The 14,432-nt window shown below is 56.7% G+C and overlaps 1 protein-coding gene across 1 annotated transcript; it reads right to left on the bottom strand.

Annotated features, from left to right (window-relative positions):
- Nucleotides 1–1,076: 1,076 nt before the first annotated feature.
- DENND2D (DENN domain containing 2D) lies at nucleotides 1,077–13,768 on the bottom strand. The gene is made up of 12 exons (XM_065038347.1): nucleotides 13,611–13,768; nucleotides 10,132–10,313; nucleotides 9,488–9,600; nucleotides 9,322–9,391; nucleotides 8,333–8,410; nucleotides 8,098–8,238; nucleotides 5,768–5,916; nucleotides 4,722–4,899; nucleotides 4,200–4,241; nucleotides 3,445–3,535; nucleotides 2,775–3,014; nucleotides 1,077–1,899 (listed from the first exon to the last, which is right to left on the bottom strand). Exons 1-12 carry the CDS (start codon nucleotides 13,666–13,668, stop codon nucleotides 1,838–1,840), a joined length of 1,404 nt encoding a protein of 467 aa, XP_064894419.1. The 5' UTR covers nucleotides 13,669–13,768; the 3' UTR covers nucleotides 1,077–1,837.
- Between the last annotated feature and the right edge of the window lie 664 nt (nucleotides 13,769–14,432).

Below are 14,432 nucleotides of genomic sequence, written 5' to 3'. Positions count from 1 at the left end.
TGACCTTTCCATCTGCCTTGCTTTCACAGAATCCCAGAATCCCAGAGTGTCAGGGGCTGGAAGGGACCTGGAAAGTTTATCCAGTGCAATCCCCCCATGGAGCAGGAACACCCAGATGAGGTTACACAGGAAGGTGTCCAGGCGGGTTGGAATGTCTGCAGAGAAGGAGACTCCACAACCTCCCTGGGCAGCCTGGGCCAGGCTCTGCCACCCTCACCAGGAACAAGTTTCTTCTCAGATTTAAGTGGAACCTCCTGTGTTCCAGTTTGCACCCATTGCCCCTTGTCCTGTCACTGGTTGTCACCGAGAAGAGCCTGGCTCCATCCTCCTGACACTCCCCCTTTCCATATTGATCCCCATGAATGAGTCCCCCCTCAGTGTCCTCTTGTCCAGCTCCAGAGCCCCAGCTCCCTCAGCCTTTCCTCACACGGGAGATGCTCCACTCCCTCCAGCATCTTGGTGGCTGCGCTGGACTCTCTCCAGCAGTTCCCTGTCCTGCTGGAACTGAGGGGCCACAACTGGACACAATATTCCAGGTGTGGTCTCCCCAGGGCAGAGCAGAGGGGCAGGAGAACCTCTCTGACCTACTGACCACCCCCTTCTAACCCACCCCAGGTACCATTGGCTTCCTGGCCACAAGGGCCCAGTGCTGGCTCATGGTCACCCTGCTGTCCCCAGGACCCCCAGGTCCCTTTCCCCTACACTGCTCTCTAATAGGTCATTCCCTAACTTATACTGGAACCTGGCTTTAGTTCGATGTTCAACAGCTCTCAAAGCAAAGGCACCTGGCGCTCAGCCTGCTGGTTTTTCAGTGTTCCTGTAAAATCTCTCACTGTGTTCAATAAAAGTTGGATTAAACTCTATTTTTTGATAACATCTACAGGCGCGCACATGCAGATCTGCAGCCAGCACCAGCTTCCCCTCCTGTGATATTTATTCCCCAGATGAGTGCATTAGGAAAGGAGGAGAACCGTAATTTAGCTTTCAATCTGCTGCAGGCATCACATGTCAGAGTCGGCGCTTCAACAAACTGCAAGGTTTTCAAAAGGCGTTGCCATCAAAACCAGAAACATGGAGTATGTCGACATGTTTTACTACTGGATTTAACAAATAACTTCCTCCCGACCCAAAGCTCTCGATCGGCCGTTTCCCTCCCCTACAAAACACAGCCCGGGGGCCTTCACAGTTTGCTTACAGCACAAATAAATAACCTGTCGGAAAGAAAAGAGTCTTTTTGTTTCTTCAAAGAGCTGTAGGTGGTACCACCGAAGCCAGCGCTGGAGAGGAAACCGCTGAAATCCACCACAACTGCTCCTACTGGTATTGAACAATCTTGATAGAAAACGCAGTGAAACAGCTAAGAATAGAAACCTCGGAAACTTATTCAATAGGATGTCACTCATCTGCAAAACCTACGCTTGTTTTAATTAGAAATAACTCTATTTCCTACTCATCCTCTTTTTTTATCTCTAACAATGACTCTACAACCTCTGTTGTCCTGCAGCCGGTTTCCCGCGTTCCCTTCCTCACTGCGTGAAGTCCCGATGGGGCCAAAAACTCCATGCGGGGCCCAGCGCTGCGTGCTGTGGTTTGTCCCCGTCACCGGCAAAATGGGAAAAGAAATCACAGCCCGCTCACTCCCTCCCTGCCAACGCGTTTTCCAGCGCAACGATGCCCTGAGGGAAAAAAGAAAGGGTAGAAACTGGTGTTCGGTGCTGCCCACATGTCTTGTGAGTCACAGGTGGGAAGAAATCGGCAGGATCCAGCATGTTCTGCCCTTGGCGCTGGTGGGGATCTGCTGGGTGCCAGCCCCGCTCCTCTGTCCCCAGGCCGGGCTTCAGGAGTCCCTTCGGTGCTTCTTCTGCTCGTGGTACTGTGTTATTTTCTGCTGGAAATACGCTGTGGATGAGAAAAGATCGTTAGTGAAATGCACCCAGGGGCCAAACCATACTGGGTTATGCACCCAGGTGAAATCGGGGTTGTTGCAGTTCCACCATCCCGCTCACCTACCCAAAATGGGCTTTACTAATGTTAGCCTAAGTTTTTAATGCATGTGTTTGCTCCTGTCCAGTTTTTGTGTTTCCTCTCCAACCACCAAGAAAGCGGGAGACCCCAGGAATGTGAACAGCCAAGAAGGTGATGTGGATTGGGAATGTAACAAGAAAGCTGGGATTGTGCCATCCCTCTCTCCCAACCCCGGGCACACCCTGGTCCATATAAAGTCTGACCTAAAAGGGCAGAGAAAGCAGCAACTGTGGTAGTGCCGGTGCTGGAGTCCCTGGGGCTGGGGAGGGACCCACCAACAGCACCATCTGCCACTCGCTGCCATGGGGCAAATCCTGAGCCAGGGCATCACTGGCCACTGGAGGTTTTTTGGGTGGCTTCCTCAAGTTCTGTCACCCCTATTTGTCTTCATCGCGGGCTGGGAGGGGGCTCAGCTCTGCCCAGTAAATCCCCAGAGAGGGGGAAGAACCAGCCCGGCTGCCATGGGTCCAGTGGCAGAGATGAGTCAGGGTTTGCAGCAGCTCCCAGCTGCTGCCTGCATCCCAGCCAAATATTTGCATTGCTACTGGCATGTTTGTCGAAACACTGAGCTCTTGATGTCAAGCAAAAGATATAAATGAGCCTGGAGGTTTTTGTGATTGTCTGACATGGACAGAGAAATGCAGCTGTTGAGCAAACGGGTGCTACTCGCTGTCTAGAGCATCCTCAGCCTTGAGCTGAGTTCTTCCTGGTCAAGGGAGCTCTCCTGGAGGAAAAATGGGGCCGTTTACCTTCCTGTGGGATCCTGCTCTTTTCCGCTTCCTCAATAAATAAGGAAAACATGTTTGTCTTCACGAACTTCTTCACAAACTTGCGGTTGGTCTTGGAGGCGATGGCTTTGCAGAAGGCTCGCTCCTGGAAGGTGCCCGAGCCGTTTTTGCTCCACTTGATGTGCGAGGCGTAGTGGCCGACCATCCGGACGAAGAACTGCACGAAGGCTTCGGAGACGAGCGTGTTCACCTGCTCAGACGCTGGAAGAGGACACGGAGCGTGAGGTGGGGATGGGACCTCTGAGCATAGAAGGGACGGGTGTTTTTTAACCCCACTGGTTCTCAATCTCTGTTTGCATCCCAAGAAAATATTTGCTGAAAAGCTCCCCTTGCCAGTAAACCAAGATCAGACTAATTTTGCTGAGGGAGCACTGGCTGTGTTCGCTTTCCAGGGTCGTGGCATCTTTATGGGCCAAATAGTGGCAAGACCCAGCTGTTTCAGCAGAATTAATTGTTCCTGCTCTCATGTTTTGCAGGACAGGGGAAAGGCCAAGGGATTTTTCTCCTGTCATTGCATTTTATTGCAAACCAAGGCAGAAACATCCCAGGCCAAGTGTCTTTAAGAAGTAGTTTTGCTCAGGACTCTGGCCATCTTGCATCTGTTTTACCATATATAAAGAGACACCCTTACTGTGTATGTTGTTATTGTTGTTGTGCCTGTTCAGAGATGTCAGCATCTCATTCTGCAGCTTGATGGGCAAGATCTCCTCCTCATCACCGACCTGCAAGGCAAAGGGGCTGTGAAGCACCCGGCCGAGGTGGGAACCCAGCTCAGGTGGCTACGAGCAGCTGTTAGTGCAGCTCATCAATGGGGCTTCCTGCAGAGCTAGTTAATTAATTATCATTGCAGGGTGATGCTAGGAGTGGGATGCTCAACACGTGGACCCTGCTGCTACCACTCATGAAAAGAGAGATGTCGTGGATTGAGACATCCCTTTCACAGAACCACACAATCATTTTGGTTGGAAAAGACCCTCAAGATCATCGAGTCCAACCATTCCCCCACCCCTGGCACTGCCCCATGTCCTGAGAACCTCATCTATGTGTATTTTAAGCCCCTCCAGGGATGGTGACTCCAGCACTGCCCTGGGCAGCCTGTTCCAATGCCCCACAGCCCTTTGGGGAAGAAACTGTTCCCAAGATCCAATCTAAACTGCCCCCAGGATCTGAGGTTTGGCCTCCCCAGTGCCCAGCACAGGGATGGTCACTGCCCTGGGCCTGCTGGCCACACCAGTGCTGGTCTGAGCTTTGTGGGACATTATCCCTGCATGGGTGACACCAAGATGTCTCTTCCTGACAGGTCATGGTGACCAAAGGTGGAACGGGGTCCGTCCCGGTGTGACCCAGGCCAGGCAAACCCACCCCCACCCCGCACAGGGCACCTACCGCCCGGAGGATCTTCCCTTCGCAGAGGTCGACTATCAGAGCCTGCAAGAGAGTGGAGCAGAAGCAGGTTAACCCTAGCACAGCAGCCAGGCTTCCTCCCACTCCTTTTATCATCATCCATCTGTGTGCGCAGCCCACCGGGGCAGCAGGAGCAGGAGCGGTCCCTCTGAGCTGGAGGGACCTGGACAGGGAACTGGGCCATCCCCCAGGGACCGTGTTTGCCGCAGGCTCGGTGGCTTGTCTGCACGCAGTCTTTCTTTGCTCCTGCAAGGCTAGGACGATGCCACCAGCCAGCCTGGCCCCCAGGGTCACGGCTGTGGGTGCTGGGGTGGCCAGCAGCACCCAGGAGACATGGAGGTGTCACCCCAGGTGCCAACAGGACATGCAAGAAGCCCTAGTCTCCATATTCCTGGATGACAAAAGGGCGCAAGCAGAGCCTTTCACCCCAGAGTCAACCAAACCCAGGGTCACGGACTAATCGATGGCTCCATCCAGATGTTTCCCCCCACCCAGTTGAAATACCTCCTCCATTGGCTGGTCCAGGACCTGCTCCAAGTGCCGCATCTGGATGCCGACCATGAAGGGCGTGGGGCAGCAGACGGTGGCGAGCAGGCACTCGGGGACCACGGGGATGTAGGTGTGAGCCCAGGTGAAGGGGTAGAGGAGAGCGGCCACGGCGTGGATGCACTGCGACAGGACACTGCGGGACAAGGAGCCATCGTGGTGGCATCACACGAGGTGGCATGAACCAGTACAGGGGAGGGGTGGACCTGCTGCAAAGCAGCTTTGCAGAGAAGGACCTGGGAGTCCCCGTAGACAACAGGGCAACCATGAGCCAGCAATGTGTCCTCATGGCCAAGAACCCAATGTTTCTTGGGGTGCATGAGGAAAAGTGTGATCAGCAGGTCAGGGAGGTTGTTCCTTCCGCTCTGCTCTGCCCTGGTGAGGCCCCGTCTGCAGCACTGGGTCCAGTTCTGGGCTCCTCAGTTCAAGAAGGACAAGGAATTACTGGAGAGAGTCCAGTGGAGGGACACAGAGATGCTGAGGTGTCTGGAGCATCTTTGTGATGAGGAAAGGCTGAGAGAGCTGGGGCTGTTCAGCTGGAGAAGAGAAGCTGAGAGGGGTCTGATCAATGGGATTAATATCTCAGGGTGGGTGTCAGAGGATGGACCAGACTCTGTTCAGTGGTGCCCAATGCCAGGGTGAGGGGCAACGGGCACAGACTGAAACACAGGAGGCTCCATCTGAACACGAGGAGAAACTTGTTTGCTGGGAGGTGCCAGAGCCTGGCCCAGGCTGCCCAGAGCGGGTGTGGAGTCTCTTGCTCTGAGACATTCAAACCCCCTGGACCCACCTGTGTGATCTGCTCTGTGACCCTGCGTGAGCAGGGCTGGGCTGGGGATCTACAGAGCTCCTGCAACCCAACCAGCCTGGGATTCTGTGAAAGGGAATTTCACAGCTTGGAGGAAACATCCAACCCTGGCTCAGCTCTGTCCTGGAAGCTCTTTCAAGGTTGAGTTTTTTTATTTGTCTCAGTTTTATTTTTAAATAAACAGATCAGGACTCACCTCAGCTCCTCTGCCAGGAAAATGAGCCGTCGCTCCAACACAGCAGAGGCGAAAATGTGCAGGATGAGGTGGGGGCTGAGTCGCTGGAGCAGAGCCTGGAACTCCACGTGCTCCAGATGAGCATCCACCGGCCGCGTGAGCTCGATGAGCTGCAAGGACAAGCCACCAAACCCCGGCTTAGGAGGTGCGAAGCTCCCCATGCACCACCCTGGCCCCCCGAGATGGTGATTTGGGAGCAACTAATGACCCAGAGTTTGTGGCATCTGCATCACATCCCTCCGCAAGGGACAAACCTCATCTTGTCCTGCCTGGAGATTTGAGCCGTGCGGCGCTCAGGGTGCAGGGGGAGGCAGCAGCGATGTGTGCCAGGGCTTTTATTTATTGGGGCACTGGATTTTTAACTAAAATGCCTCTTTTTTCCAGTGCTCACAAGCCTCTGGTAGGAGACAAGCAGGGACGTCCCCATCGGGGTATCTGACAGCTTGTCCATGAGCAGCAGCTTCCAGGAAAGGGAGGAGGGATGGGGGCATGACTTCTGTTATAAAAACCACAAAAGCTTCCTCAAAAGCCTCTCTGGCAGGGTCAGCTCACATATTCCCAGCTAGGATGGCCCAAAAGTGAATTATCTAGTGGATATTTGCAGGTGGTCTGTCTATTCTGTTGGCTTTGCCCCAGAAAAGTCTCCCAAATGGGGTCAATGCCCCTGCTAGGCTGGGGCAGCCGGTGGCCGCTGAAGGGTTAACAGGCCCGTGCAGCTCAGGACACAGTCCTGGCCCCTCTCCCCAGATTTTGGGGGGAATCCCCCTCCTCCATGGGCCAGGCCGCCTTACCAGCAAAGCAGCATCTTCCCAGCGAGGAGCACAGGGCTCGGCCGGGCTCTGCAGCCCATTTCCAGCACAAATCCTGCACTATCCCCAGCTCATGCAGCACCAGAATTTCTTTATACCCCTTTGCCTGTTTTCTCACGGGTCTCGACTCGCTCCAGGCCCTGCCCAGAGCCCCAAAGCTCAGCTCTTTCGAAGAACATCCCCATCCGTCCTCCCTCCCCGTCACCCCCGCTGCAGCCTGGCCTGTGGCCAGAGCATTGAGCAACCTGCGCAGCCCTTGCACAAGCCTCCAGGGATGAAGAAATCACTTGAAATTCGATAGCCAGCTGCTAAATTGCACTAAAGAGCAGCGATATTGCTCTCAGACCCATCCCGGCAGGACACATCCCTGGCTTGCTCAGCACCGAGGTTATTTTGCCCAGCGCCGGAGCAGATTCTCCCCCTTTTTCCACCCCAGCTTTGCCACAAGAGAAAGCAAAATCAAAAGGAAAGGCTCTGCCTGTGCAAGCCTGGGCTGTGTGTGGGCAGGATGAGCCCGCGGGCACCATGCCGGATCAGATCTGCGTTCCACAGGTGAGGGTTGGGCTGGCCCACGCCTGCGCTGTGATGCTGAACCATGCTGCCGAGGGGAAGCTGCAGCCCGTGACACCCCACAACGGCCCCACAGCACCCCAACATTTCCTAATGTCCAATCTAAACCCCACATGCTGCACCCAGAGGTGCGAATGCTCCCCGGCCCCCCGCACAATGTGTCGCTCTGATGTAAAAGCTGTGTGAGAACCAACATGTTAAGAACTGGAGTCTGGGGAGGTTTTGTGCTGGCAGCTCTGGCTGGTGAAGCTGCAAAGATGCTGATTTGCAAGGATGCAAAGATGGGGCAGCATCACTTGTGGCTCCATCCTCATCCTCACTGCTGGCTGCCCCCCTCCTGGACCAGGAAGGTGGTGCCACTCCTGTTCATAGAATCACTTTGGTTGGAAAAGACCCTCAAGATCATTGAGTCCAACCATCAACCCACCCCTGTCCCTGCCCCATGTCCTGAGAACCTCATGTCCGTCTGTCCAACCCTCCAGGGATGGTGACTCCAGCACTGCCCTGGGCAGCCTGTTCCAATGCCCCACAGCCCTTTGCGGAAGAAATTGTTCCCCACATCCAACCTCAACCTCCCCTGGCACAACTTGAGGCCATTTCCTCTGCTCTCAGCGCTTGTTCCTGGGGACCAGAGCCCGACCCCCCTGGCTCCAAGCTCCTTTCAGGCAGTTCAGAGATCAGAAGGTCTCCCCTCAGCTCCTGTTCTCCAGCTGAACCCCCCAGATCCCTCAGCTGCTCCCATCACACTTGTGCTCCAGCCCCTCACCAGCTCCCCAGGGCACGAGGCCCCCGGCAGCCCGACCCAGCACCCATGGTTGCTGCAGGAGTGGAAGATGCTCCCAGAGATATCCCGAGCTCCCCACATCAGAGCAGTCCAGGAGGTGCCACTGAGCGCCCGAGACCCCCACCAACCTCTGTGCCTGACTCGGGGATGAAGCTTTTAATGGTGACGGTTTTCCCTGGAGCTGGGAAGGGCGATTCCCGCAGGCCCTGCATGAAGGGGTAAATCACCGCCATGGAGATCTGGCGCCTCTTCTCCACCTCGTCCAGGATCTGGGGAGGGGAAACACAAGCTGTGAAAGCCCGGCAGGCACTGGGGTGGCTGCCTGGGCCACCACCACACCAAATGGAGCCACCACGTCCCTACCTTGGAGAAGAGCCCAAAGCAGCCCAGGCAGCTGATGATGCAGAAGACCTCGGGAAGGCGGGCACCACGGCCGGATGGCTGGAAAAGGATGGGGAAAGGGTTTGAGCATCTCTCCCCAGAGACCCCCCAGCCCCACTCACCCCCCACCCAAACACCCAGTTGCTCATGGGGGGATTTTCAGAGCTGGGGCTGAGGCCAAAGGTGCAGCTGATGCTGTAAAAGCAGAGGGTGCCCAGGGAAGGCAATTCAGACACCAAAGCTGTTCATCATTTAGGTGCAAGTTCTCTGCCATGTTCCCAGACTTTCCTCCACGCCAGACACGTGTCCTCTGAGACATCCTGCCCTCCATCCCTGGGGCTTGTTCTGCCCTCTACTCAGCAGGGACCGTCGGGATGAGCGCCCAGGCTTCTTTTCCGTTTCCAACTGGACTATCCCTTTGCTCTCTGTGCCTTCAGCCCTCCAGACATCCAGTTCCACCACCCAGAGCGCAGCCCTGGATGCAGAAGTGGGTGGGTTTGCCAGGTTGGGTGGGATCCGGCAAGTCACCATGCCATGATGTATGTCCCCGTGGCTTTATGTCCCTGTGGCTTTATGTCCCTATTTCAGCAGGCTGTGCATATATCAGCAGCAAAGTGCGATCTCCATTGCACCTCGCAGCCCCCGAGCTGGCCAAATCCATGGGATGAGAAAAGCAACCACTGATAAGAAGCCATTTTTGGGGATGGGGCTGAGGGCACCCGGCTCCCTGGCACCCGGTTTGGCACATGTGCATCCCCATCCTGATGGCGAGAGGGATTTGCAGCCATTCTGACCACTATGGCCAAGGGAAAGGAGCCAGGGAAGCTGCAGGATGTTGGTGGGGAGGCACCTCCCAACCGTCACAACTCCTGGTTGCATTTCAGGTCCACGACAAATGCTGTTTTCCTCCATCCAGCATCTGATGGCAAGTGGCTTTCTAAGGCATGTCCCCAGAGCGGTGGGATGCTCACCAGCAGCCGCCTGCAGTAGCCGATCTTCCTGCTGCCGTCCACGTCGGTCAAGACGAAAGAAAAGGTTTCGCTGCAAAAAAAGAGAGACAATATGTGGGGAAGGGACGGCTCCTCCAGCCCGCAGCCCTTGGAAGTGGGAAACTGAGACTGTGGATGGGGCAGGTACCTGGGGAACTCGGTGACTGGGGCCCAGTTGTTGCCATCGGGGAAGCAGAAGAGGGGGATGGCTTGTAAGAGACGTTCCTCCTCCTCTTTCTGGCCCTTCAGCAAGTTCTCACGCTGGAACGAAGTGATGCCAAGAGTCAGGGTGATGGGGTGCCCATAGCCCCAAGGGTGGGGTGGGAAGGGCCATGTCCCAAAGCAACCCCTGGCTCAGACCAAAGCAGAAGGTGCCTTCACATCCCTGGACAAGCATCTCTCAAAAATCCCGTTTTTGACTCTTTTACCCCATGGATGGTGGGGCAAAGCAGAGGCACCCCTGGGTCCCTCTGCAAACAGGGGGTTTCCTCCTGTGCCACCTCTCCAAGGTGGGATTTCACCACCGTGGTCTCCCCTTTTGGGACAGGAGACCAAGGAGCACCCCAGGATTTTCCTCCTGGGGTTTGCGGTCCTGGACTCTGATCACAGGGAGGGACAGATGGTCCCAACAACCCCAACCCACTGCAGGCAAAGACCTGGGGTTTGGGTCTGCGACTCCAGGGCACAGGGGATTTGTCTGTTCTCCTGCCCCAGCTCTAGTGACGGGAAGGAGCAACATCTTTTCCTCTAAATTCAGAAAACTCATCTTCCCGAAAACAGGGGACTAAATACCTTTGGGAACTGGTAGGTTATCTTGGGTTTGTAACACCCGTCTGACATCTTCAGTGACACCACCACCAGGTACTCGAAGAAAAACTGTCCGGCAGAATAGAAGATGGAGCTCCGCTCTCCTGGCTTCCCCGGCAGGACCCGCGAGGGGTTGTTTTCTGCAGCGGAGGCCTCCTCTTTTCCTTCTGTAGCCAAAAACACACCCCAAAAACAACAGATCAGGGTGAAAGGCGAGGCCTGGAATAGCCCTGGTAGCAGCACAGATTTAGAGCTACACACGGACTTGGTACACAGGGTGTTTTGGTCCCTGACAGGGACACGTGGGCACAGGACACAGGAAGGAAAGAGAAACGGCTTTTTGGGGTCTTTTGGAGAAAATCCAAGTGCTGTCAGACACCCCCAGCATCCTTTGCCCCACCCCAGGGAGGGCAGAGGGATGCTCAGAGAGAAACCGGCATGTGGGACGTGCAGAAACCGTCTGCGAGAAGGTGTGGGAATGTTTCTGCAGCAGTTAATTTGCTTCCCTTAGGGAGGGGAAATAAAACAAAGCAGCAAACAAACACCCCGGATCTTGTTTGGGCATCTCCAACAAGATGAATCCCAACCTCTAACTGCCAAATGTCCTGGGAACTGCTGATTGCAAATGAGGGTTTTCCCTAAACCGCGGCTCCCATAGCAAAGCAGGTCCTGAGGTGACACCCTGTTTCTTGTTTGGCTGGTTGGGGAGGGCAGCTGGGGAGCATCAGCCTTCATAACCCGAAAAACTAGATATAAGAGTGAAAAAGGCCCAAGCTGACATGGGGAAGGGCTGTGGGACGATGGTGGTGGGGCAGTGGGATGTGAGGGCTGGGAAGGAGAGGAGGGAAATGCCGCCAGGTGAGACATGCCACACAAATCCCCAATTCCCAGCACTGAAACTTGGTCTTGGCTCAGATTATGGTTGAACCAAAATGCTTGAGCTGCTCCTTGAAAGGAAAACAAAAGCGTGGCTGGTTGAAATCTTTCCCCGCATCCTGGCGTTTGGTCCCAGGCTCTTTCGGTTGTGCTGCAGCTCGGCAGGACACCAACCCTGTCACTGTCCCATCCTCCTCCCCACTCCGCGTATCCCCCAGCTCCGTAGCTGCCTCCTTTAGCCTGAAAACACCTTTGGAGCCTCCACTCCAGCTCACTGGGAGCTGACAGGAGCAGCAAGCTTGTCCGAGGAGGTGACACTCACAGTCCCGACACGGGATGTCCCTTCCCGGGGACTGGAAGCACCTTTCCCAGCTCAGGGTGAGGAGATGCTCAAATCCACCCCCGCGTGGACCCCGAGGCTGCTCCACCTCCGCACGCAAAGTCCTTCCTCTTGGCAAGGTGAGATTCATCCCAAAGAGAGCCCTGCGCAACTGGGGGGCACAGGAGCACCCCGAGGGTGAGACCCGGCTGCAGGCACCTCTGGTTTGTCCTCGGCAGGGATCATCCAGGTGACAGCAAAACAAATTGTTCCAGGCCAGGGAGAAAATGTTGACAAGATGCACTTTGCTTCTCCTGCTTCTCCTTGGGATGCTCCAGTGATGGCTTCAGCATCCCAGCCTCCCACTAAGGGGCCAGGACAGGAGGTTGTTGCTGGGGGAACTCCAAGGAGCTGGGGGGCAGCTGGTGTCCCACATCCTCGCTGGACACCGGTGTCTGTTGCTTCCCCGTCACAGATTGCCAGGGTAAGGTGAGAATCTGGTTAAATCCTGCCTATCCAGCCCCATCCTGTATTTCAGAGAATACAAGACGCTCTCAAGCAAGGGCTGGATTTGCATTGTGTCTATAGAATTTTCGAACAGCTGAGTAAAACCTGCTGCTCTGGGGAGGCCGGTCATGCCAGGGTGCAGATCTGCCCCTCACTGATGGACCCACACACTCCCCAAAACACAACCTGCCGTGCCAAGTCCTGCCCAAAGCGTGGCATCCCCTGGCAGTGCTCCCCTGCACCGGGTCTGCTTGTAAAGCCCTTGCTGGCAGAGCCTAAATCCCTTGGGGACCACAAAACCCCATCTCTGGGCTATAAGAAGCTCTAGGGGTGTACGGGGCCATGCACCATTGTGCAGTGTCAGACGGGTTTAATTTGGCATCAGAGCTCACAGCGCATCCCCAAACCAGCAGGATTCGCAGTCTCCTGGGGACACAAGCCACTGTCACAAGACCTTTGGCCAATGACTCTCCTGTAGCCCAAGCGGGGAAGACTCAGGGACAATCTCCCAGTTCCCCCAGCAGCGAGAGCATCCCCAGCGAGAAGAGATGAGCCGGGGGACCTGGGGAGCTCACACAGCTCCTGGATGGGAAACAGCTGCTGATAATGTGGATTTTCACCCCTCCTTCCACAGGGCACGGAGAGGGCAAAGGCTGATGCACCACAGCCCACGCAGCACAGGGGCCACTGGCATGAAAAAGACATTTTCCTGCACAACCAGCTTCCCGGATCAGAGCGGGGTTTTGTTATCAGCCAAGGGCTGCGCTCAGCCCCACGTTTCAATGCTGCACAACCTGTTTCTTTCCTCCCGGTAAACTCCCAGGCTGCGGTGTGCCAAATATCTCCCAGCCTGGCGGACGGTTTGCGGGGGTGTTCTGCTTCCCCAGCCATGTGGTCACCCACCTGCCCCAGCAGAGAGGAAATGGCTTTTGGTTTATCGAACCTCTTATGCTGAGCTTGGAAAAACATATATCACACCCAGAGCACAAAACAGACGTGGTGGGGGGATTGCAATGAGCCTGCAAATCCACCACAGGTTGCCCCAACCTGCTCTAAGGAAGGCCAGAAACACCCGATGATCCATCCTGTATCTGTAGAAAAGCTCACAAATCCCAAAGGACCGATTCCTGCATCATCCTGAAAGGCTCCACAGAACTGACCTTCCTCGGGGACACCGTGCCCGGGCTGTCACCGGCTGGACCTGGCGTGTCCCGGCTGGTTTGAGGGCTGGTGTGGCCACCTTGTCCGTGGTGCCATGCTCCGGCATGCCCTGCAACGCTGTGTTCGGCGGCCCAAGGGCTGGGAAAGCTCTTGGGAACGTGGTAACAGGGGCAGGGGGAATCCCCAGGGGAGTGGGAAGCCCACCTGGCGGCTGGGGTTGTCTGTTTGGGACAGGGAAGGGTCCCAGGGGACGGGGTCCAGCTCCAAGGATGGGGTGTGCTCCTGCGAGATGGGGGGCACTACCGACGCGGGGGGATGGAGCATCCCCAGGAGATGCGGTAAGTCCCGAGGCAGACGGTCCGAGCGGGGCTCTCCAGAGTGAAGGGACCGAGCGGCGCCTGTGCCGCTCCCCCTGTCCCCGTCCCGGCGGTGCCACCCGGCGTGGCCGCGCTGCGCTGCCCGGGAAAGTCCCCGCTCCGCCGGCAGCGTCGGCTCCCGCAACCGCGGTCCCGATGCTGCCATCGGCACCGGTTCAGGCACCGACACCGATACCGACAGCGGCACCTCCCGGAGCACGGCGCTGTCCCCTCCCCACCCTCACCTCTGCGGCCGGATCGCCGCAGGCTCCGTCGGAAGAAGTTGCCGATGGACGTGGCCATGGTGGCCCCGGCGCGGAGCGGAGCGGCCCCGGAGCGGAGCGCTCGGCTTCCGCCCGCCGCGCTTTCGCTTTCCCGGGGGAGGAGGGACGGGACGGGGCGGAGAGGAGAAGAAAGGAGGAGCGGGGGGGCCGGGCCGCACCTGGCACAGGCTGGGGCACCGGGAGTCCGCCCCCGGGCACTTAGATACCGCGGGAGGAGAGGGGGAGGTGGGACAAGCGGACATGGGGGTCCTGTGAGCATCGGGGAGCACCTGGTTCACAGAATCCCAGAATGTCAGGAGTTAGAAGGGACCTGGAAAGCTCATCCAGTGCAATCCCCCCACCGGAGCAGGAACACCCAGATGAGGTTACATAGGTTGTGTTGTTGTGGTGTTACACCTGGTTGTGGAAGAGCCAGGAGCACCGAGCACGGGGATATGGGGAGAACCGGGCACCGAGAACACTCAGACACGGCGGTTCTGGCAACATCGGGAATGGGGGAGCCAGGAGCACCCCTGAGTATGAGGATGGCACAAGGAGCTGAGCAGGGGGAAGCCAGGAGAACCGGGAATGGGGATACTGGGAGCACAGGGTAGGGGGAGCCAGGAACACCAGGCACGGTGGTTCCAGGAGGGACCTGGTTATGGGGGTCCTGGGAGCATTGGGCACGGGGGGACCTGTATTGGGGGGATGTGCACAGGGGCATCCCTAGGCAGAATGGGAGCTGCACACACTGGGGATGGTCGCAGCCTGGCACCCCCAATCCAGCATCAGGAGCAGGGTGGG

The sequence above is a fragment of the Columba livia genome, chromosome 22 (assembly GCF_036013475.1).
Source record: "Columba livia isolate bColLiv1 breed racing homer chromosome 22, bColLiv1.pat.W.v2, whole genome shotgun sequence".
Lineage (NCBI taxonomy): Eukaryota > Metazoa > Chordata > Aves > Columbiformes > Columbidae > Columba > Columba livia.
This window is presented reverse-complemented; position numbering and strand designations above follow the sequence as displayed.